This window comes from Corvus hawaiiensis, chromosome 9 (genome assembly GCF_020740725.1).
Source record: "Corvus hawaiiensis isolate bCorHaw1 chromosome 9, bCorHaw1.pri.cur, whole genome shotgun sequence".
Taxonomy (NCBI): domain Eukaryota; kingdom Metazoa; phylum Chordata; class Aves; order Passeriformes; family Corvidae; genus Corvus; species Corvus hawaiiensis.
The window spans coordinates 27,123,499-27,145,045 of record NC_063221.1 but is presented as its reverse complement, the minus strand read 5'-3'; the positions used below and the strand labels follow the sequence as shown (position 1 = coordinate 27,145,045).

At 39.7% G+C, this 21,547-nt stretch overlaps 1 protein-coding gene across 4 annotated transcripts in view; it reads left to right on the top strand.

The window, feature by feature from the left end:
- The window catches only part of TTC39A (tetratricopeptide repeat domain 39A), a 51,635-nt gene that overhangs the window by 17,154 nt on the left and 12,934 nt on the right, over nucleotides 1–21,547 (top strand). For 3 of the 4 annotated variants that reach the window (XR_007205392.1, XM_048313046.1, XM_048313044.1), the window contains exons 3-15: nucleotides 79–210; nucleotides 871–947; nucleotides 1,427–1,494; nucleotides 3,861–3,925; nucleotides 5,308–5,407; nucleotides 6,313–6,378; nucleotides 12,640–12,748; nucleotides 13,373–13,440; nucleotides 13,570–13,629; nucleotides 14,393–14,554; nucleotides 16,199–16,290; nucleotides 17,272–17,392; nucleotides 19,917–20,028. Coding sequence is in view for 3 of the 4 variants with exons in the window: in XM_048313046.1 (XP_048169003.1) it covers nucleotides 79–210; nucleotides 871–947; nucleotides 1,427–1,494; nucleotides 3,861–3,925; nucleotides 5,308–5,407; nucleotides 6,313–6,378; nucleotides 12,640–12,748; nucleotides 13,373–13,440; nucleotides 13,570–13,629; nucleotides 14,393–14,554; nucleotides 16,199–16,290; nucleotides 17,272–17,392; nucleotides 19,917–20,028 (1,232 nt within the window). In the remaining variant the exon portion in view is untranslated. Of the gene's footprint in view, nucleotides 1–78; nucleotides 211–870; nucleotides 948–1,426; nucleotides 1,495–3,860; nucleotides 3,926–5,307; nucleotides 5,408–6,312; nucleotides 6,379–12,639; nucleotides 12,749–13,372; nucleotides 13,441–13,569; nucleotides 13,630–14,392; nucleotides 14,555–16,198; nucleotides 16,291–17,031; nucleotides 17,110–17,271; nucleotides 17,393–19,916; nucleotides 20,029–21,547 lie in introns of those variants that run through there. The other variant, XM_048313047.1, reaches the window with a different exon arrangement.

The following is a 21,547-nucleotide window of genomic DNA, read 5'->3' as shown; positions in this document are numbered from 1 at the left end:
AGCTGGATTTGTATTTGCTTTTTAAAATAAATAATACAATCAAATCAGCTGTGCTTTGCACCTTGTGTTTTCTTGCAGAACTAAAGACAGCATGTATCATGCCCTGACTTATGCTACCATACTGGAGATGCAAGCTATGATGACATTTGATCCTCAGGACATTCTGAATGCAGGGAACACAATGAAGGAAGCTCAAGCCACTTGTCAAAGGTAAGAGTAGAGCAATTCAGTCAGTAAATATTTCCTTCTTGGGAAAGTTTTGAAAGACTACTGGGTAAAAAAGGAAATGTAATCTTTCAGAAATCATAGGAAAACTGGAGGTTGGAAGGGACATCAGAAGGTCATCTAGTCCAGCCTCCTGCTCAGAGGAGGCTCACAGCACATAAATTAGGGTGTTCAGCAGTCTAGTCTTGAAAACTTCAGTTTACTGCAATATCTGATTTTTCTTGTCAGTTAGATTTTTCCTACCTGTAGTCCTGGTTCTGCAGTGTCTGGAAGTTATTTAGAATGTTCAAACACTGCAAGAATGTTCCCATGGGTGATGGTTGTACTGCAGTTGTCTGAGTCAACTGTGCTCCCACTTTTGCACCCACGTTCACCCATGCACACACAAAATAAATCAAAACACCCCCTTATCCCTCTCCTTCATCAAGACAGATTTCTGTGCGTGAAGGGTAAGAGACACATCCCGGGAAGACCATGTTGACCAAGTTCTCTGTGGACTGTGCTGAAGTTTTTGTGTGTGGTGAGATGACAGGGGGTCGGTGAGCACTGAAGTTGTGGTAGTGACTGTGTGGGTGGCCAGCTGAAAGGCATCATTCTCTGTTGTTGATGCTTTTTGTTCAGAATGACCAAATGGACTTTTTGCAGATTTAGGAAGAAATCTACTGTAGCTGATTCTATCAACAACCTTGTGCATAGGCAAAGCCTTGAACACTTCACTGAAGGTAACACTATCTTTCACATGCCTAATGTTTTCCTTTTTTATGTATGCAGTTTGAATCATGTAGAATTGTTCACTCAGTGTGTGCTTGCAAGTTGTGAATCCACTGTCCAAATTACTGATCTGGCATTTGCTGGACCACACACCAGTGTTTTGGCCATTGCTGTGTAACCAATCCAAAAATCACTGGTCTTGTCACTTTCTGACTCAGCACTCCCAAAAATTGCTGGGTAAAGAAATATATAGAAAGAAGTATTGAAATGTCTGTAAAGGTTCTAGATCCAGGAATTTGTGGAAAGCACCAGTTTCTGTGTGTCATTTCTGTTTGGAGTTACATCAGTAGTCTGGAACTGAAATACTACAGCAAATTTGGAAAATATTTTTCTCAGTTTGAGCTCAGTGGTCTTATTCCTATATTAATGGGCCAAGTTTTTTTTAATTACTCTTTGACTGATTTGTTTTCTTGTCTCTGTGTGATGTTAGAGGAAATCCATGCAGAAATTTGTTATGCTGAATGTTTACTTCAGAGAGCAGCACTCACATTCCTCCAGGTATGGATTCCTGCATGGCTCTTGGGGGGAAAAACACTGTACAGCTTTCTTTTCCTAAATGGACTTGTAGAAGACTGTAGTTTGACCTAACGGGTCTTTCATCTGGATCAAGTCTGGATTTTATCTGGTCTATCTGCTGATGAGATGTTAGAATGTTTTGTTATCCCTCGTGATTATCAAAAAATGCTTATCTCAACACACATAGTGCTGAGTGCCCAATGATACCCTTCCCTGCTCCCTTTTAGATGTGTGAAATGTAACTGCAGCAAGCACCAATTTTCAAATGATGTGTGTTGGGATATCAGATTGAAAAAAAATAAAAGATGATGAGATGGTCATTGAAGCTGTGCTGGAATACAAGCAAGACTTTTGTTTGAGTCTGGCTGGTGTTTGCTTTCCCAAGGCTGCTTTCTCACTGCTTTGTTGTTGAACACCTGTTATGGCCTGCATAGCTATTAGGCTCCACACATGCTTTCTCTTTAACAGTGCTGCCTGTCTTTAATAAAGGGGAGCTCTCCTTCTTCTTTGGGTTTTATCTGCCTGTACTAATGAAGCTTGATTTGTTTGATGGAGCAACATTAGCAGTACTTACTTGGGCTGCAGCATGCAATTTAAATTGTTAGTCACAGTTGAAGTAACTGATTTTTCTTCTTGATTTGGCTGTACTTGCTGTATGAAAGTGGGCCTCTTCATCTACCAAGGGGATGATAAAAGCCACAGTCAGAAAAAGGCTTCTGCTTTTTGGCTCAAGGGTGCTGATAGGAAATGGAATGCAGGTGGTGGTTTTATAGTGTTTGGGAGTTGCCAGGTGGGCTCTGATTTACATTGCTTACGATAGTTTATGAACTGTGTAACCTTTTTCAGCCATCTGCTAAGTCCCTCTGCTAGAAACTCTTGCTTCATAGCAACACCCATAATCAGAGGAGCTTCTAGTAGTTTCTAGAGTGCTGATGATGGACTTTGAAATGGCCAAGGTGTACCTGTTTCCATTTTCCTTTGGGATGAATAGCCTGTAACACTGGGGGCAGCTGGGTGAGATCTGAAACCATGGAAGGCAGACTTTTGAGAGCTTCTCTGTTATGTTTGTAGGAAAGGAGCATTTTAAAGACTCTTGGTTTTAAGCATGGTTTTCACCGGTATCTGTTTATGAGAATGTTTATAGACACATGAGAGATTTGAGAGTAAGAAAATAATTTCTTGTCCTCTTCTGCAAAGGTCTGTTTGCTTCTTCTTCTGTTCTGCATTTAATTTTTCATGAGCATATGAACTAGTTTTGAAAATTAACCAGGCACTTGGTTCCAACAGCTACTGAAGTGAGTTAGTTTTGATGCTTAGTAAAAATGACCAAATCCAGCTGAAAACATATAGAACGTATTCTCAGCATTTTTCCAGGGCTGAAAAATTCTCACATTGACTTATCCCTGTTGTTGGTATCATTCTGAGTGTAAACATTTTAAAACCATCTTCCTTCCTTGTTCCACTTTCCATTCAAAGGAAAATATAACTGAACCTTTACGCATGGCTGGGTGTGCTGTACCCCCCAATATGCTGTACTTAGTTAGTACATCTAATTAATTAATCCAATCCTTGCTATTTTCTCCACAATGCCCTCTTATGATTTTTCTGTGATGGTATCTTCTGTTTAAGACTCTCTGTCTTAAAGTAACAGCAGATATCAAAACAAACCAGAATGACAGATTATATAAGCAAGGCAAGAAACTGCCACCAAAAAGGTATGAAACTAAAGAGCCTCTAACTAATGGTGCCCCAGATACTTTGCTGTAATTTCTCAGTTTGTTATAGCTTATAATGTAACATGTTATCTTACTAGTATGGATCTCATATATATATATGAATATTCAAAGCAGAAAGAGCATATCCTTCATAATTTTACTGACCCATCTTCCCTTTTAGGATATGAGACTGTGTCCTGTAGACTCCTGAGGACAGGAGTTACTTGTGTAGATTTCCTGGCTCAGCACCAGATATATTTTAACTGTGCTCAAGGACAAATGAGAGAAAGCTATTTTTTTGAAAGAGCCACAAGTGTATGTACCTTAGGTGACATCTATTAGCTGAGTCCCTGTCTTCATTAATGCAAATTCAGATGGTCCAAAGGTGACAAGGGCTAAACTGATTACAGAAAGCACTAAAATAAAGTGCCTGTGTCTGAACAAATATTTTAATATAAAAAGGAAAAATATTTTAATATAGAAAGGAAATCCTAAATCCATGTATTATGTCTTAGAGGCTTATATTGTCTGTGTCATGCTGGTTATGTTCCAGGTGTGTATTCATCTTAAGAAGACAAAAGCCCTTTATAATGCTTACGAATTCACATTGCTAATGTGTTTCCATTCCAACAGGATGAGAATATGGTCAGCTTCATAAAAGGAGGCATCAAAGTCCGAAACAGTTACCAAACCTACAGGTGAGTCAGAGTGATGATGTGATTAAATGCACTCTCTCAGTAAAAAGTGCTGCTGGTAAAATTATCGAATTCACAAATTCATTACTGTTGTATTTATTTAGTCTTTATTATGGGGCTCATGTCTATGGATTTTCTCAGTCCACACAGATTCTTCCTTTGCATAACAAAGGACATTAGCATTATGCTTGATTTGGATTGTGGAGATAGTGGATCCTAACTCTGTTAGCTCCCAAGGTTAGCCTGCTTAGAGTACTATATCCTTGAAATTATGTCAAAAAATAACTGTTCTAAATGATGTACTGTTCATTGTGTCTGCATAGCACAATTTGCAGGTCTTGTAGGCATTAGACATAATGAAATGACATTTCTTTATAGTTCCAGCTGCAGCTTTTTGGAGCATTTAGAACCAGTAGCTGAAGCACAGTAAAAAGTGAGGGCTAAACATGCATCATATTTTATTTATTTTAGAATTTTATATTTTGATTCAGAGTGGGCACAAAATACCTTGTGTCCAGCAGACACGAAACAACATCAAGTGTAGGTTCTCCAGGAGCCCACTGGAAGGGAGAGAGATGACAGTGTCCATGTTTGTGTGTGTTGAAGGTGACTCTAAATGCAAGTCCATTGTAAAGACTGCACTTACAGGGAATAGCGCTGAGCTGGTTGGCAACAACCATCAATGAAAATATGACAGCCTGAACACAAATACATGCTTCCATTAGAACAGTGTTTTTCCTCTCCTAATAATTAACAAAATAAACTACAATAGTAGTATAAAAACCAGATAGCTATAGAAAGCTTGGGGGCAAATTGATTTCAAACTGAGCTGGATTACATGGGAAATAAAGGGACGCTACAAAGCTGAGACCTATAAAAGTTAGAAAAATGAGTGAAAGTAACTTCTGATAGATCTGCCTATTTTAAAATATGTATTAAAATTGTCTTTTCCTATATAAAACAAAATATTCTTTTGAACGTGCACATAATCCAGGGATTAGTGAAACTCAAGTCAAATTTGCTAATTAAAATTTAAATCTCATGCACTGCCCCATCATCTCTTTTTGTAGTAGCGAAGTTTGGTGATGCTCCCAACAGCCATCCTTGGAACATTTTCAGGGCAAAATTTGGTTTAATATCAACTATATCTGCTTGACAGGATTTCCTCTCCAGGATTCCATGTTTTATAATTGATAGTAATGTGACAGAAATGATTTGTTGATAAATCCAACAAAATGTTTTAGATGTTGTTCACTTGGGTGAGAAGATAAATTGACCTTTTAATAAACTACTCCATAGTTGAAGATAATTGGGTTACTTTCTTACTGAAGTGTAATTAATCATGTTATTTATTGACACTGTAACAGAATCTTGTGCATTTCCAGGGAGTTGGACAGTCTCATACAGTCCCCACATTATGTCAAAGGAGAGAACCATCTTCATTTTGAGGGAGGTGTAAAACTTGGAGTCGGAGCATTTAACCTGGTATGTACCAGCAGTTCTTGTCCTGAGCTGAAATCCTGCTGCCTCCTGAGAATGAGCCTATCTTGAATTCCCGAGAAGTTCCACTGTCATCATACTGATTGTGTGGTTAAAATTAGGTGTGTGCTCTGACAGTGCAGGGTCCCAGTGTCTGGTCTGAGAACATCAGATAATGACACACTTCAGAAATAAAGAGATTGCTGCCCACAATGTGGGATGGAGGCCAGGAGAAGCCTTGCACAGGAGCACCAGTTGCCTGTGCATGTCAAGTTCCACTTACTGCTTACCCAACACTTGGAGAACTAGCAGGATCTAGGCAGTTAGCAGGGCATTTGGAGGGGTGGGGCACATGAATGAAGCTTGGAGTGCTGCTCCAGCCACTGTTGGCTGTTGTTGCTTGTGTTCTGGCCAAAAAGCAGGTGACCAAATGGTGCAGGATGGTTCCCGGTGAGGCACTGACCCAGACATGGTGAGGGGTGATGTGGTTGTTCAGGGGATGGACTACAGAAAGTGCCTGGAGCTTCCTCTTGCTTGCATTGCTTTGCATAAGTCTGGCACATGCGCAAATATTAGATGTACTGCACAAAGAACAAATATGGACTGTGTGGTATGAACCCAGCATTTCTGAAATGTCCAAGAAGTACTGGAGTTACTGAGCAGGTACTGTGTAAATATATTTCTGTGTAGGGCATCCTGGAGATAAAGGGTGCCTATATTAAACAGATATTTCTGTTTAAATCATGGGTAAAATATAGCAGGTATATACATTTACCCTGAAAATTTTCATATAGAGATGTTTTTAGTAATTTTATTAAATATTTCGTGTGTTTGGAAAAATTGCAGGAGGCAATGGGTAGCGGAAAGGCAGAAAATCTGTTACTGTGTAACTCTTGAATTTTTCTCTGTAGACATTGTCCATGTTTCCTGCACGGATTCTGAGATTACTGGAGTTTGTTGGATTTTCTGGGAATAAGGTAAACGTGAACTCAATATTATTGGTATGTTCCCCTCACTCTTAAAAACAGGGTTGGGAGTTTCTCTCCTCTCCCTCACATTAGCTGTAACCCTCTGATATCACACATATGCACTGTGGAACTGATGCTTTCCTGCATCTCAGTTTTGCTTTATATTTTTGTGTGAACTATTGCAATTCAAATGTTGTCATACCGTTGTTCAGTGATGAAACAGTTGTGAAATGTGGTAAAGGCAATGGCTAATACAGGAATGTCAGCTTATTTAGGTTTTTAGTTACTGGTCTTTTGATGTAGGCTTGTGCTCAGAAATCTGTAGCCAAAAGTGTATTCCTAGCCTTTAGAATATGATATAGTTTATTTGGTAGTTACTATGATTATGGGGTCTGAATGTTCCTGACAGATTCTTGCATGACAGGGGAAAAAAATATATTTAATTTCTGGTTTAATAGCAACTGGAAATTTGAGTGTGGCACCTACATTGTCCTATCTAAGTGAGTAAGTTCTTTTTTGCCTGTACAGTAACCAGTTTGACCTATATTGTTTGAGCAAGATATTTAAGAAAAGAAGTTTAGTAATGGAGCACCAGAAAACTCACATCGTGATGAGAAAGAGCTGTGCTACTGCTTTGTGGTTTCATTGTTTCAAAAGAATACTAAATTAGTGGGAGTATCTTGGCCTTGATACCTTGTACTTGCCCTTGTCTCTCTACAAGCAGAACATGAGATTCCCTCAAAGCTGGGCTCCTGGGTTAAGAGAACATGATGTGGAGCATGATCCCTTTAACCTAAACCACTAGTCACATTTTTCATAAATGCTACGTGAGGTAAATATCTGATGCAAGCACTAGAAAAGCCGTGAAAACAAGTTAACTTTTAACTCTTTTATAATGCTTTCTATTTACAAAACAAGTTTTAAGGAGAGAAATGCCTTTTTATCAGAGCTGAAGCCTTACATGGCAGGGGAATGACTGTCATCACCATTTTGTTGATTTACAGGAAGGATCTTATATCTGAAAATAAAATGTCTTATTTAAAAGCAAGGATCAGAGTGTGGATTACAATTTAGAAATTTCCAGGAGCTGACCAGGAGCTATTTCACAAGCAGTAAAGGCAAAAATCAAATAGTTCTACCTGTCAGTTTCAACAACAGATCATCTAAAGCAAAATATTCTCTTAGAAATTTAAGGGCACTTCACGTACTAGCAGAGTTCTGAGAATACTTTGGTGAGCACTCATCTTACTACTGCAGATGGAAATTGTCCCTCTAATTGAGTTTCTTTCGGCCCTGGGATTTCTTGCATGGCTGTGAGTGGGCTGATACTTGAGTTAATGAGTCAGCTTCTATTGCAGTTCCTTAATAACTCACAGAAGCATGACCGAGATTACCATAAATTTGAGCAAAACCCTGTTGTTTGCACACCATGCAAAGGAGTTTTTTAAACATGTTGATCAAAGTTCATTAGTGGCCATTTATTTTAACATCCTAAAAAAGTCTTTCTGCATTTAGCATTTGCAAGTCAGGTGCCTAAAGCCAAAAACAAAATTGCAATTGCATGTGCCATCCTTTCCAGTGGTGGTTTTCCAAAGCTTGCAACAAGACAGTAGAGAACAGTCTAGAAGGTGGAAGAAACAGTGACAGAGGAGGAGATGAAAGTTTGTGTGTCATGTGCTGCACTTATCCAGAAGAAAGGAGTTTTTCATACACCTGTGTTTGATGCTTCAGTCTTTTCCTTTAAATGCTCACTCGGAGCACCAGGTTGTGCAGCAGAGTCGTGGTTGGTGCCTTGAGCTGTTTACAGATTACCTGGGAGAGCTACAGTGCACTGCAGGACAGCTTGATTTTGGTGTGGGTCATGTGTTTATTAAAAGTGGATATAAAATTGCATTGTGTGATCTTCCACGATAGCAACCTGCCTCAAAGCCAGCAGGTTTGCCCCTGGGGACTTTCCTTGTCTCAGAGTCATGTCATGTGGAACAGCAAATGGAGGACATGCCCAAAGCTCCATTACTTCCTAAGCCATTTGCAGGCACTGTGGACATCATGATCAACTTAACAGCAGTCTGGAGTCTCAAAATAGTAGGTGGGATAAGATCAAGAAAATATGAAAAGTAGCCTGAGGCCATGTTTGTTCCCTTCCAGTCCAAGATGTGCCAGCTGTGGCCTTCGCACTGTTTAAGCTCCTTTCCCTTGCATCATTAGTCAAAAAATGGGCTTATTTGTGTTTAGTAGCACAGGCCCCTCATTTGGGCAGTGAAGTTTCAGTGCAGTTTTGCCCAATTTTGTGAAAAGTGCCTTGTGGGCAGAGGTGTCTGTCAGGCACTCTGTGCTGGGGAGCACAGCAGCCTCTCTGGGCAGTAGGTGGAGTGTGTGTACCATCCGCACTCTGGTGTTTAACTGTGACTAACCTGTGACGTGAGAGCAGGAGATTCCTTGCACTGTCTCCCTGGAAGCCTGAACCCTCCTCACTGGCTCCTCTGCCAGGTCTCAGGCTAATATTTACTCTTGTGCTTATTTTATAGATGATTACAAGTGCTGTGCTGCTAAACTGTAGAACAGTGTGACGTGAGCCTACCATATGTTAAGTGCAATTCGTCAGGGGGTCAGATGACAGCATGATTTCAGGAGAAGGCAGGAAACTGTCAGAACCAATTTGTTTCAAATTATACTTTTTTTATGTGGGAGGACATTTTTCCCAAAGCAACTGAGCTGAAGAATATTCTTGATGTATCAATTTCTAATAAATTGAATTCCAGTTTCTCACTAAGTATCTCTTTTGAATTGCATTTTAGTCTCTTCAGATTTTAAATGAAGTTTAAATTTAATACTATTCCATGGGATGCATTCAAGTGCCCTGTCTATCAGCTTAGCTAGTCAGTTCTTTGTGAAACTGTTAGTAGTATCCATCCTCCTTGCTAAACCTGCAGCAATGTGATCAGGCCATGAGACATGAACAATGACCTTGCTTTGCTTTCATTGTCAAGATCCCTAATTAAAAGAATGGTTTAAAAATAACATGCAAGAGCTTTTGCTTCGGGAAACTTGATGGATTTTAGTCAATAACAGCTGAAATAAATATGAACCAGTCTCAGTGTTGTCTGATAATGTTTTTGAGCGTTGTCCTTGTTTGTCCTGCAACTGCTGTGTGAATCCCCGCTGCTCACATGGGGAGTCCTGAGTGACAGAGCACTGGATGTCTTGGAACAAGAATTGAATCAATGAGATACTGATATAATGTAGTGACAGTCTTGGGAATTAGACTGTGGGATGTCATGAGGAACTTGCACAGAATGCTGAGAGTTACCACACTGGATCATGTCTGTTTCTAGGAAGCGTTATTGCTCCCTACTCTGTGTTCTATGTCCTTCAGAGTAGTTTATATTTTGTGGGGAAGTAAAACTGAAGTGTGTTAGCATCAATTTAGAGAAATTACAAAAATGTAATTCTGGAAAAATTACATACACTTATTACCTTGACATCTGTTTTATATTGTCGCAATATGCCCTGTAATAGACTTTGTTTGGAAGCTCATTCCTGGTGTTCTGGGATTGCTTATATCAGTTGTGACATAGGTGTGGGAGATAGTTATGGGTTATTTATGGTTAGAAGGTGTGTCCTGACAATCAAATATAATGTGCTCACTGGTGCCAGTCCCTAAGTGAGTGCAATTTGTTTGCAGAGTTACTCCTTAGGCTCAAGTAGCTGCTTGTGATTTGGTTCCCAGATCCTCAGTCTGATCCCAGTGAGCATTACATTGCCCAGCTCCCGGAACTCCCTTGGTTGATGGAGTTTGTTGGCTAATTCATGTAAGGCTCCCTGTGGAGAAAGGGTGGTGCTTGAAAAGGTGATTCATGTGGCTGACCCAGGCTGCTGCGCCAAATTGCTCCTCGGATGAGCACCTCTGCCTCGCCAGGCAGAGGGAGACTCAGTAGGCCAGCTAGGGAGTGTGAGATGTAAAACATGATTCCCAGTGACACCCTTCATATTCCTATTTTCTGGGTATCCCATTGTAAGAGAAGCAGTTTGCAAGAGGTTTTTTTGAGGAGAAGCAGCTTTGCTGCAGTGTTTTGTACAAGCAAGTGTTGTAATACTAATAACAACTACTTCTAGATTTCTTTAATTTAGGCTGTGTCTACTGATTGTTATTACTTTAATATAGAAAGTTTGGGATATTCAGGCGGCAGAGTGAAAACTAAACACTCTTTAATACCTCTGCTGGACTAGATAGGCTTATGGACATTCTATAGAGTGAACTAACTTGCTCAGTGAGCTTCTCATGCCTGTGTAATTACTCAGTTCAAGAATTGAGAATTAAGGGTGTCAGATTTGAAGCCCTCTTCTGATGAATGGGCAATATTCTTAATCCAGCTACTGCTATCCAGGATGCAGTCCCATGCAAGGTGGGAGTGGGTTCATTCCTTGTCCATAGAGATTATAACTTTGTGTTTGGCTGTATAAAATATGCAGTATATACAGTATATAAAATATACTTTTGAAACTAAAACATAGTTGAGATCAACTTGACAAAAGGTTACATTATTTTATATGACAAAATCTGTTTGAATCATTCTTAGTGCTATTCACATTCATTTTATATATGTTTTTATATTGTATGGAAGATACCAAATGCTGTAAGGCCTAGTGTCAGTAAGGGCTCAATGAAATATCAAGCCTGAAGATTTCTCACTTCAAAAAATGTATGTTGGAAATATACTGTGGAATTTTTTTTTGCCGAAATTCATTCCTCAGGATGCTTTGTCTTATTTCTACCTTGAAGTGCTACTTTTTCAAAGGTCCAAGTATTTGTGGGTTTCATCTGGACAGTTTGAAGAAGCTGGATATATCATATTTTGTTACTTATTTGTATCAAAACTTTTGCTCTCAGCAGAAAATGAAGCTGGTTTTACTTTGCTAAGTATTTGATTTCCATTAAGTCACTGATTTTCAGTAATAATTTTACTATCTTTTAATTTCTTCTGTAGTGACATGCAAGTCAGTATTTTCATTATTTTTTCCGAGCTAGATGTTATAATAATTGGTCTGCAAATATGAGTAATATTTTTCCTTGTAGCAGTAATTAATGTAATACATTGAGTTTTAAAAATAAAACCAAAGAGAAGCAAAATCACAACCGCCCCCCGTATTTATGTGAAAACAATTAACTGCACTAGTTAAGTGAAAAATAGATGTCTGGGGGAAATGAGAATATGATTACAGCCTTCAGTGTTTACACACTAAGCAATAAAGGTGTGGTGGTGTAACACCCCTCAGTCAACAAGGACACACAAAATATGTAAATCTGTGTTGGGATCATGCTCTGAGGGCTCTCCCTGATACCTTTCCTGGTGCCTCTGATAGACATCTCTCAGAGTTCCTATTTATAGTGTAGCTGGTTTGAAAGAGTGTCCTTGTAGTCACATACATCATGTTCCAGTGACTTTCCAGTGCAGTGGTGCAGTAACTTTTAAACAGATTTTGTCCCAGCACACAGTGAATGTCTTACTGTGCCTATTTACAAGTAGGCAGATCTCTTGTTTGATACATTTGCATATTTATATTCTTGCTGTTGATATCGTGGAACTAATCCTAGAGTGGGCTGATAAATGCTCTTGCCTCAGGAACTTGAATCCTTAAAGTTGGTTATCCGTCATGCTGTCATTGAATATGAACACAGTGTTATACTTGATTGCTGTAGTTCTTCCCAAAGGGAACAGGAATACTCTTCTTTTCATCATGTTTTTCCACTGATGGTAGTGGGCCAACATCATTGAAAGCTCCTTTTGTTCTTCGCATACTTTAAAATGTTTTTTTGCCCTGACATCTTTTGCTCTGCTCGTTGAAAATTTTATTTTCTTGATACCTCAAACTCTTCTATGCAGTGAACCACAGCAAACAAGAATACACTGTACAATGGTGATGTGTGGGTTTTGTCTTGCTTTTCAAAACCCTGTATTTTGTTTCTGGAATGCTGTTTAGCAGCACTTAGATCATGCTGATAAGTTGTTTCTCATTTTCTTGTGTTAACCATGTAATACATCCCAGTTTGCTGCTCTGTCACCAGGTGTTTTCCAGGCTAAGCAGTAACTCCATGAAAAACTATTAGATAAATTAATATATGCATTTTTATCTTTGATTGCTCTGTAAGCAGTCAGTGCCTTTTGGGGAATTTGGTGAGCAATCTGTAGCTGACGCTGCAGAAGTTAAGCCAGCAAAACACAGCCCTGGTTTTTCCAACACCTTGAACCCCTACCTCTGTTTGCACAGGAACATGGTCTGCTGCAGCTTCAAGAAGGAGCATCATCATACAGCTTTAGGTCGGTGCTGTGTACCATGCTGTTGCTTTGCTATCATACTTTCATGACCTTTGTGTTAGGTAAGATTGTTTATAATTACTCTTGGATTTGGTTAGTTCTTGTGGGACACAAAGGGGAAAAAGATTATTCCATCACCTATTTATTGGTGAATTGTTTGTTTGTAACCAGATTAAATGTAACTTGTTTGTGGGGTGTTTTACAGTAGTGATCATAACTGAAGAGTGTGTTTTAATATTCAAGATGGAGGTTTGTTTAACAGATAAGAAGGCAGATAATGGGGATGGCCAAGAAGGATGTGAGAACTAAATCTGTTTTAGCCAAGCGCATTATTGGGGAGGTTAAAATAATGGCTGTACGTGATAAATGCTTTGTTGATGTTGGACTTTTTTGGGGAGGTAACAGCTTCCTGCTAACATTTACTTCTGTGTTATCTCCTGCTAAATCATTCTACAAAATGTGTTTGTGCCTGAGTTTTCAAGTCAGGAAGCACAATGTTGTCAGGGCTTCCTGCTGCTGCCTTAGTGCAGCACCAACCTGTATTTATGCCTTACTTAGTGGAGAGAGGAGCCAACATATTGTCCAATTGAAGATGGATAATTAGTACCTTGCGTTCCTGTTCTTTTTTTTTTTTTTTTCCTTTGTTTTCTAACTATTTTTATCACTTGCATTTTTACACATTCTAGGGACAGGAAAAGGAAACGTTGAGGAGGCAGAAAGACTACTTAAGCCTTATTTGGCGCGCTATCCAAAGGTAAAATGAATCTTAACTTATTTGGTGTGTTCATTTAATGTTTTCTTGCCAAAAAACAAAGATCTATACTGTATGGTCAGATTGAAAACTGTTATAGAATACTTGTATTTTTATTATTATTTATTACAGGGAGCCATATTCCTGTTTTTTGCAGGCAGGATAGAAACACTAAAGGGTAATATTGATGCGGTAAGTAATCATTTTGCTCTTGAGAAAGTAAATTTCAAAGGCTTTGGAAAAATTCCTCCAGGAATGGTATTTCCTTTTTGGCTAATGCTTCCTTTGGATTTGGCCTATATGTAATTTGTAGTTTATTGAATTACAAATAGGAATTTTGTAAACTATTTTGACTAACTTGTTTCTCCAGCTCATTTTCCTACCCCTCTCAAGTTCTGGTGATAATCTAGCCCAGCAGTATTGATGACACAGTTTTCTCATTGTTTTTCCTATCCTGAAGCAAGATGTGTCTTTAATGAGACCCATTGATAATCCTTTGCCTTCACTGTGAGTAGAGAGCCATAAAAGACTTGAAAAATTATTAAGAATACATGTCCAAAATACTGTGAGACAGAGTATCATCTGGTATGCAGGGCAGTATCTCCCTTGACATCTGTGGAAGCACAGCAATAAATGTCAGCTGAGCATCTGTCCTTTGCCTTCAGTTTCTTAATTTCCCTAGACACAAACATTCATTTTGATTATGCTTAGAACAAAACTTTCAGGAGTGGGGAGCTCTGTGGCAGGGTAAACTTGCTAACACCAGGATGACTGTGTAGCCAAGAGCCTCTTGTGCAAAGCCAACAGATGTGATTTTGGGAAACACTGGGCTGTCAATAATTTGGAAGTTGCAGGGGCCATGCAGGCAGATCCTGGAGCCCCGATGTGTGTTACAGCACCGCTGTCTGTGCATTTACACGTGACTAAGGCAGTGTTTGGAAATCTCTGTGTGCAGGCAGTCAACAGGTATGAGGAATGCTGCGAAGCTCAGCAGTACTGGAAGCAATTCCATCACATGTGCTACTGGGAGCTGATGTGGTGCTTCACCTACAAGCGCCAGTGGAAGATGGCTTTTTTCTACGCAGACCTGCTGAGCAAAGAAAACACTTGGTCAAAGGTAAGTTCAGCAGAACAGGAGGGCAAGAGGCCCTATAGTATCTACTAACTTTCAATCTAATTAAGTTAACTTTCTGTTGCTTCGAAGGTACAGCCTATAAAGTAGTATAAACCTGGCCTGCTGTGGCTGCTACAGAACAATGTGAATTGCAAGCATTCAAATCTGAATCTTGGTGGGCAAGCAGAAATCTTTTGGGCCCAACTGGTAGATGAAGAGTAACTTGTTATAGATGCTGTGTGTTGACTGGTTGTGTCATCAAATGTTGCAATTAATGGTGCAAGTTGCCATTTCTTTAATTATGCTATGGATAAAAGCTCTTCTGGTGGTGAGCAAGGTTAGCCACGGTGGTGCCTCCAGGGTAATAAATACAATTAGAAGTGGTGCTCATCCCTGTGCATCTGGAAGGGAGAAGTTCTTCGATCCAGAACCCTGGTAGCTTTCCTCCCTTTGTCTTCCCTTTCTGCCTTTTTAAAAATGGGGGTTATGTTTCCCCTATTCCAGTCAGTGGGAATTTCCTTGGTCTGACTTGACTTCTCAGATACGATGGGCAGTGGCTTAGCAACTTTATTCACCATTTCCCTCGGGGTCCATGAACTTGTGCACCTTCAGGTTCATTAGATGGTCTTGAGCCCAGACTTCTGCACTGGGCAGTTCATCTCACATTCTCTACCTTCGGCTTCTGTGACTTGGGCAGGGAGGCTGGGGCACTTGGTGGTGAAGGCTGAGGAAAAAAGTCGGGGTGCTTCAGCCTTCTCCAGATCCTGGGTCGGGGTGCTTCAGCCTTCTCCAGATCCTGGGTAACCCAGTCTCCTGTTTTCTTCCAGAGAGAGCCCACATTTCTCTCGTCTTGCTTTTATCACCAACATACCAATAGAGTCTTTTCTTATTGCTCTTGCCATCCCTGGCCAGACATCAGTGCTTTAGCTTTCCTAACCTGATCCCTGGCTGCTCAGACAATTTCTCTGTATTCCTCTCAGGCTACCTGCCCTTCCCTTCACCCTCTGTAGGTTACCTTTTTGTGTCTTGAGTTTGTCCAGGATCTCCTTTGTCACCCACATGGGCCTCCAGGAGTCTTTGGCTTACTTCCTCTTTTTTTGGGATGCATTGCTCCTGGGCTTAGAGGAGGTGATTCTTGAATATTAATGAGATTTCATGGGCCCCTCTTCCCTCCAGGGCTTTATCTCATGGTACTCTACCATACAGATCCCTGAGGAGGGCAAAGTCTGCTCTCCTGAACTCCAGGGAGTGACTGTTTTCTAGAACCTACTATTTGGGATATGTCGCCAAGTCGTGATGGGACACAGAGACTGTATAATACTAGGTTTTTTCTCTGAGCATGACCTTATCTTAGGTTTTCTAGCATGTGTTCCTAACAGTATTAAAAACTTACTTTAAGCAAGCATGAGATTTGTTCTTGGAATTTGGACACAAACTATAAGCTGATACATACTAAACAAAGACATATATGATTTAAAAACAATATTCTGTACTCACTTTCTAAAATACTTCTCTCTTAAATTTTTGTAAGACTGTGAACAAAGGTAGGAACTTCTTCCCTTTGTGTTGCTGTTTTGCGCTTTATATGAATAAAGATGATGCTGTAAATTCATTTTTCTGTATAGATATTCTTCATTGCATTTACAGGCTACTTACATTTACATGAAAGCTGCTTATCTCAGTATGTTTGGACCAGATGACTGCAGTCCTTTTGGAGACAGTGAAGCTGAATTATTTAGGTAAAATTTACAAACTCACAGTTACAACTGGTTACTATCTCTTCATGTCACAGTGTTGGGGGAAGAGAGGCAAAGTTATTCATCATGCAGATTTGAAGATTTGTGCAAATAGGGTTGGATTGGTAGGAAATTGCAGAGTTAAACATCCTTTAGGCTAAAGTGGACCCTGAGTTCAGACAGCAGGTTTCTCCTGGCCATACAGTGGCTGCTGCTGTTCCATGTAATACATTCTTTTTCAGTTGCTTCCTTTAATCAAAATGGAATGTAAGATGTGAAAGCCTGCAATGGATTGAGCTGCAAGATGTGTTCTTCCTTAGTGGGAACATCAGCACAATTTGATTCTTGGGTTCTGAGTCTCAGAGAAGTAAGAAATAATTAAATGTGCAAGTGAATCTATGCATTATAATTTATAATTATAAATTATAAAAAAGTGAGATAACCTCACTGTGTTAATGTAATGTTTCAGCCTGCTGGAACAAAGAAAATTTGGTTACTTTAGGGTTTACAATTTTTGTATGAAATCTAATTTTTTTAAAATGTGATTACATGATACTTTTCAAGTTTTCTCTGTCTTTTGTAATCATTATAAACAGATTTCACTGGATTTGGAATCCATTATGAAGTGAATAGTTTTAGTCTTTGGGAGAACGGGAAGACAAAAGCTAGTTTGCCTCTTTCTTAGTCTGTGAAGAGAGATGAGCCCTTTATAAGTCAGGTGCATCATCTAATTTAATCTTTCAGTGGGGAAGAGTCCCTCTCCTCCTGCTTGATTAAAGAGGAAGCCTAGAGATAAACGTGCCCTGCATAAAGACAGCTTTTGTGAGTATGTATGGCTCAGCTTCCCCAAGGTAGCAATAGCCCAGTGTGTAACAGCTTTTTTAAGTTCTCCTTGTTTTGATTTTTTTTTTTTTTTAGTTTGAATGTCTTCATCCCAGAGGTTCACAGGGGTAAAATTCCTTACGTTTTCCTTTAAACTTTCAGGATTGTTCCCAGTCTGAAACTGAAAATTGCAGGGAAATCTCTGCCCACAGAGAAGTTTGCAATTCGGAAAGCACGACGGTATCTTTCTTCAAACCCTGTTCCTTTGCCTGTCCCACCTTTGGTAAGTCAGAAATATCCACATACACTCCTTTTTCAACATTTTTGTAATTTAGAGAAATAAACCCGAGGTAATTGGAATAAAACATCTTTCCTTGTTTCTAAGGTAAAACCTCTGCAGGAGACTGGAATGTTCCCAAAGCAAAGCCAAATGAATGTGAGGAATGCTGTAAAACTGGGGCATGCACCAGCCACAGGGAACTCAGCCAGTTGTTTGTGACACGTAAATGTGTTGCATGTGTAACTCATTATTCCAGCTATAGAGTAGCGTGCTCCCAACAGCTTTCTTTTGGTTCCCTTTGGAGGAACTTTGCCCTGGGTCTCTTCTGTCGTGCCATTTGCTAACAGAGGACTTTAAGGTACAAGGAGGAGTGGTGTCAAGGAAACAATGGAAGGATTGGGGACTACATGTAAGGAGCTGTTTAACGTGCACCTGATTGATTGCAGTTTGGTGCTCTCCAGAGCAGCTCACGGGTGCTGGGATGAAACAACCGACTCCTTTGGCCACTCCAGGAAACCATTGCGACTGTTGGGGTTTTTTGTTTAGTTTTTTTTCCCCTGTAATGCTGGCCTGTTCCCTGTGGCCAGCTGCATGAGACACCCATTCATGGTGCAGTTACAAAAATCTGTCCACAAAGAACATGTAAAAGAGAACATAAAAGGGTTTTGAGTCCAGGGATTTGCCAAGTGCAGTGGTGTTAACACTTGCAGCACTTTGAGCTGTTATGCTTTTAAGAAGGAGTTGGATAATTAGTAAATACTCTTTAAAAAAATGCCAGAACAAGGAGAGCCCCTTGGAGACCACTCTCCAGCCCACCAAGGGTATGTGACGCTCTGCCTCTTGAAGAAATAGTTGTTACAGCAGAGTGTGGGTATTCACCAGGGGCTATGTTCCACTAATAAGAGTGAAGTGAGAAAAATAATTAGGTTACTTTGATGTTCCTTTCAGGTTTCAGAGAGGAAGGAGTGTTCACACCTGGGGTTTGGCTGGGCTATCCTAATGGGATTTTGACAGAGCAGGTTTCTGTAGCAGGAGCTCTCTGGCCGGGCACCCCGTCCTTGGCTGCTGTGCAGTTGCGTTTCCAAGGCAGCAGATGCCGCAGCTGAACAGATAAAAGCACTTTATGGATGTGGAACTAGGGGCAGAATCTCATCTCCAGGATTTTTCTTTTCATTATCAGGGGACTTGCTGGAAGGAGTGAGTCCTCAAGCAAGTCTTAGCTCAGAGATTTAGCCTTGAATAAATATGGTTTGAACGCTTCTCTTTGAAAACCATGTTAATGAATCTGCACTAGGTACAGTAAGCTCAGCACAGGTTTTCCAATCAACAGAGACCAGATGGTGAAAGCAACAGCGACTGGGGTTAACATGCTGTTTCAGCTATTCTAGCCTGACAACTTTTTGTGCCCTAGTTCCACAATTCAGTTATTCTATATAAAAATGTTATCCAAATGCTTTAAATTATCACACGCAGACAAGGTCAAGTAAATAAATAGAATAAATACATCAGACACTGATCTCTTCTCTCTGGTGATCAGTGACAGGACCTGAGGGAATGACATGAAGCTGTGTCAGGGAAGGTTTAGGTTTGGTATTAGGTAAAGGTTCTTCACCCAGTGGGTGGTTGGGCACTGAACAGGCTCCCCAGGGAATGGTCACAGCACCAGCCTGACAGAGCTCAAGAAGTGTTTAGACAACACTCTCAGGCACAGAGTGGGATTCTTGGGGTGCTCTTGGGCAAGACCAGGAGCTGGACTCAATGATCCTGGTGGGTCCCTTCCAACTCGGGATATTCTGTGATTTTATGATTAAATAACATGTCATGGAGGCCAGTTGTAATATTTTCATCTTTCACTTTGTGATTGGTAGTAGCAATGGGCATTTGGTGATATACTCTAAGAACCCCGAGAGCAAATAGGAATTCAGCCAATAGTTTTAATAAAATTTACTCTAAGGACAGTTGAATAATAAAGAAGTTACTTTCTTTGGGAACGTCGTACAAACCTGAGGAATGTAAGAGGTTTACAGTTCAGATTTAAAATTCTGTCAGTTTGTTTGAAGCTTGGCTTAAAGTTTAGAGGGTTTGTCTTGCTGTCCTGAGATTTCATACTTTTTCTGTGGAAGCAGTACCTCACATTTATTTATGGGTGTTACTGCCTTGGCTGGGAGAGAGCTGAAAAACGAGGGGAGACCTTAATGAAAGGATGATTATCCATGTACCATCAATGTTTTAAGTCTGTTTTGTTGGTGCTTGCCTTCTTCTATAAGTGAGATTGTGTTTGCATTCTGTTCAAGCAATGTCCTTTACATTGTGTGCAGTAAGTGGCTCTTGAGGTGTCTTCCAGGGCTAATTTGTTCTGAAAACCAGTGTAACAAGTTTTCAGTTGCAATGAAAATACGTTTTGACAAACTGACTTTATTTAAGGAAGCTGTAACTTTTTCATCATGCAGAGATAAACTGAAGTATTTGACAACTACATTTATCCAGTGCTGTAATTAATGATGCTGTCATTTCTCCCTGACCCTAGGAAATGATGTATATCTGGAATGGCTACGCTGTAATTGGAAAATGTCCCAACTTAACAGAAGGCATGTTAGAGACTTTAAATGAAGCAGAAGAAGCATTGGCAAGAAGTTCAGGTAACCAGTGGTACGGTTTAAGCATTTATTTTACAGGGCAATAGCTAAAGATACTATCTGTGAATAGAGAGACAGTCATTAGTAAAGTTAATTGGATCACAGGAGGAACATAGATAAGGAAACCATAAATGGTTTATGCAGATAGGAATATTTTTTATTTTTAATATAGCAATAACTTAAAATAATAGCAAGTGATTTTCTATCCACAAATGTATGTTAGGAATGGTTTATGATGTGTTAAAGGACTGTTTATTTTGCTAGATCAAAATCAGTATATGCATTGGCTTGATTATTTGGATCCTGAAGCTTTGTTAACCTCAGATATTTCAATTTTGAAGGATAAAATAGGAGAGGAGTTTGTTTTTTTGTTTTAAAAGTGCTGTCAGTTTATGACATGACCTTTGGGCTGACTGGTGTCACCAGTGTGCTGCAGAAATCCAGGACACAAGGGATGGCCTTCCTGTCAATGAGCACAGTACAGGATTTAACTGAAACAGGCTCTGCTACCACATTTTCTCTCAGTCTCTTAATTCACTATCCATGAGAAAATTGAATTGGTGTTTATTTCTTGTCAGTCTTTCCCAGTTCCTGTGAGAGTTCAAGCAGTCTGCACAGCTTTTCTCACAAAGTTTTTCCTTGACCAATATTTGATCTCATTACTTTTATATGCAACCTTCCTGCAAAAGGATCAAGCCCCTGTTGATAAAGGAATATAGGCTAAAACACTGCATTGCAGTCTTTTCTAGGGCCTTGAACTTCTGTGCAGTGAGTTACACAAGATTTGAAAGGGTTGCCTGAAAGACTGGCTAAAACTATCTATTTTTAATTAATTGAAAAAGAGAATGGGAAAATACTTTCAGTGAAGGTGACATCCTAGAAAAAGGCCTTTGACCATTTCACCTTCTTTGTCACCCATTTTGTTTCATCATCAACAGTATTTCCCTGTTCCATTTTTTTTCTCAGTTGGCAAACTGTGGGTAAGGCTGCATTTTGCAGGGATTTGTAGCCGATTCATGTTTCTAGAACACTATGAGGACATGAAATTGAAAACTGGGATGTATTTTAAACATGCCAACAATTTAAAGTGTTGCCTGTTTCAAATACTGACTTGCTGTTTTCAGGCATATTTAATGAATTGGAAATGAGCAACTAAGCTGAAGATTTTTGCTTGTAAACTTTTAAGAGTAAGCTGCCTATGTGGATTGGCTATGAAAAACCCAGTAGTTGTCTTTGAAATGTATTATGCAAAATTTTCTGATGAAGAAAGGGTGTTGATAATAAGGACTTAGAACTAGGTGAGGCTGGTAAGACTCTGGGCACTCAGAAGTATAAACTCCAAAGAAGAAATGGTAGGATGTGAGGTACAGGTAGCAAAGTTTCACATATTTTTATTTAGCCAAATGAAGGTAGAGAATTGACAAAATTCTTGCCCATGAATGGACTATGAGGCTACAAGTCAGGAAGCAGAAGAGTTGTACAGGGCAATAAAGGCAAAGGGTGGAGAGACTGTAAATTTGAC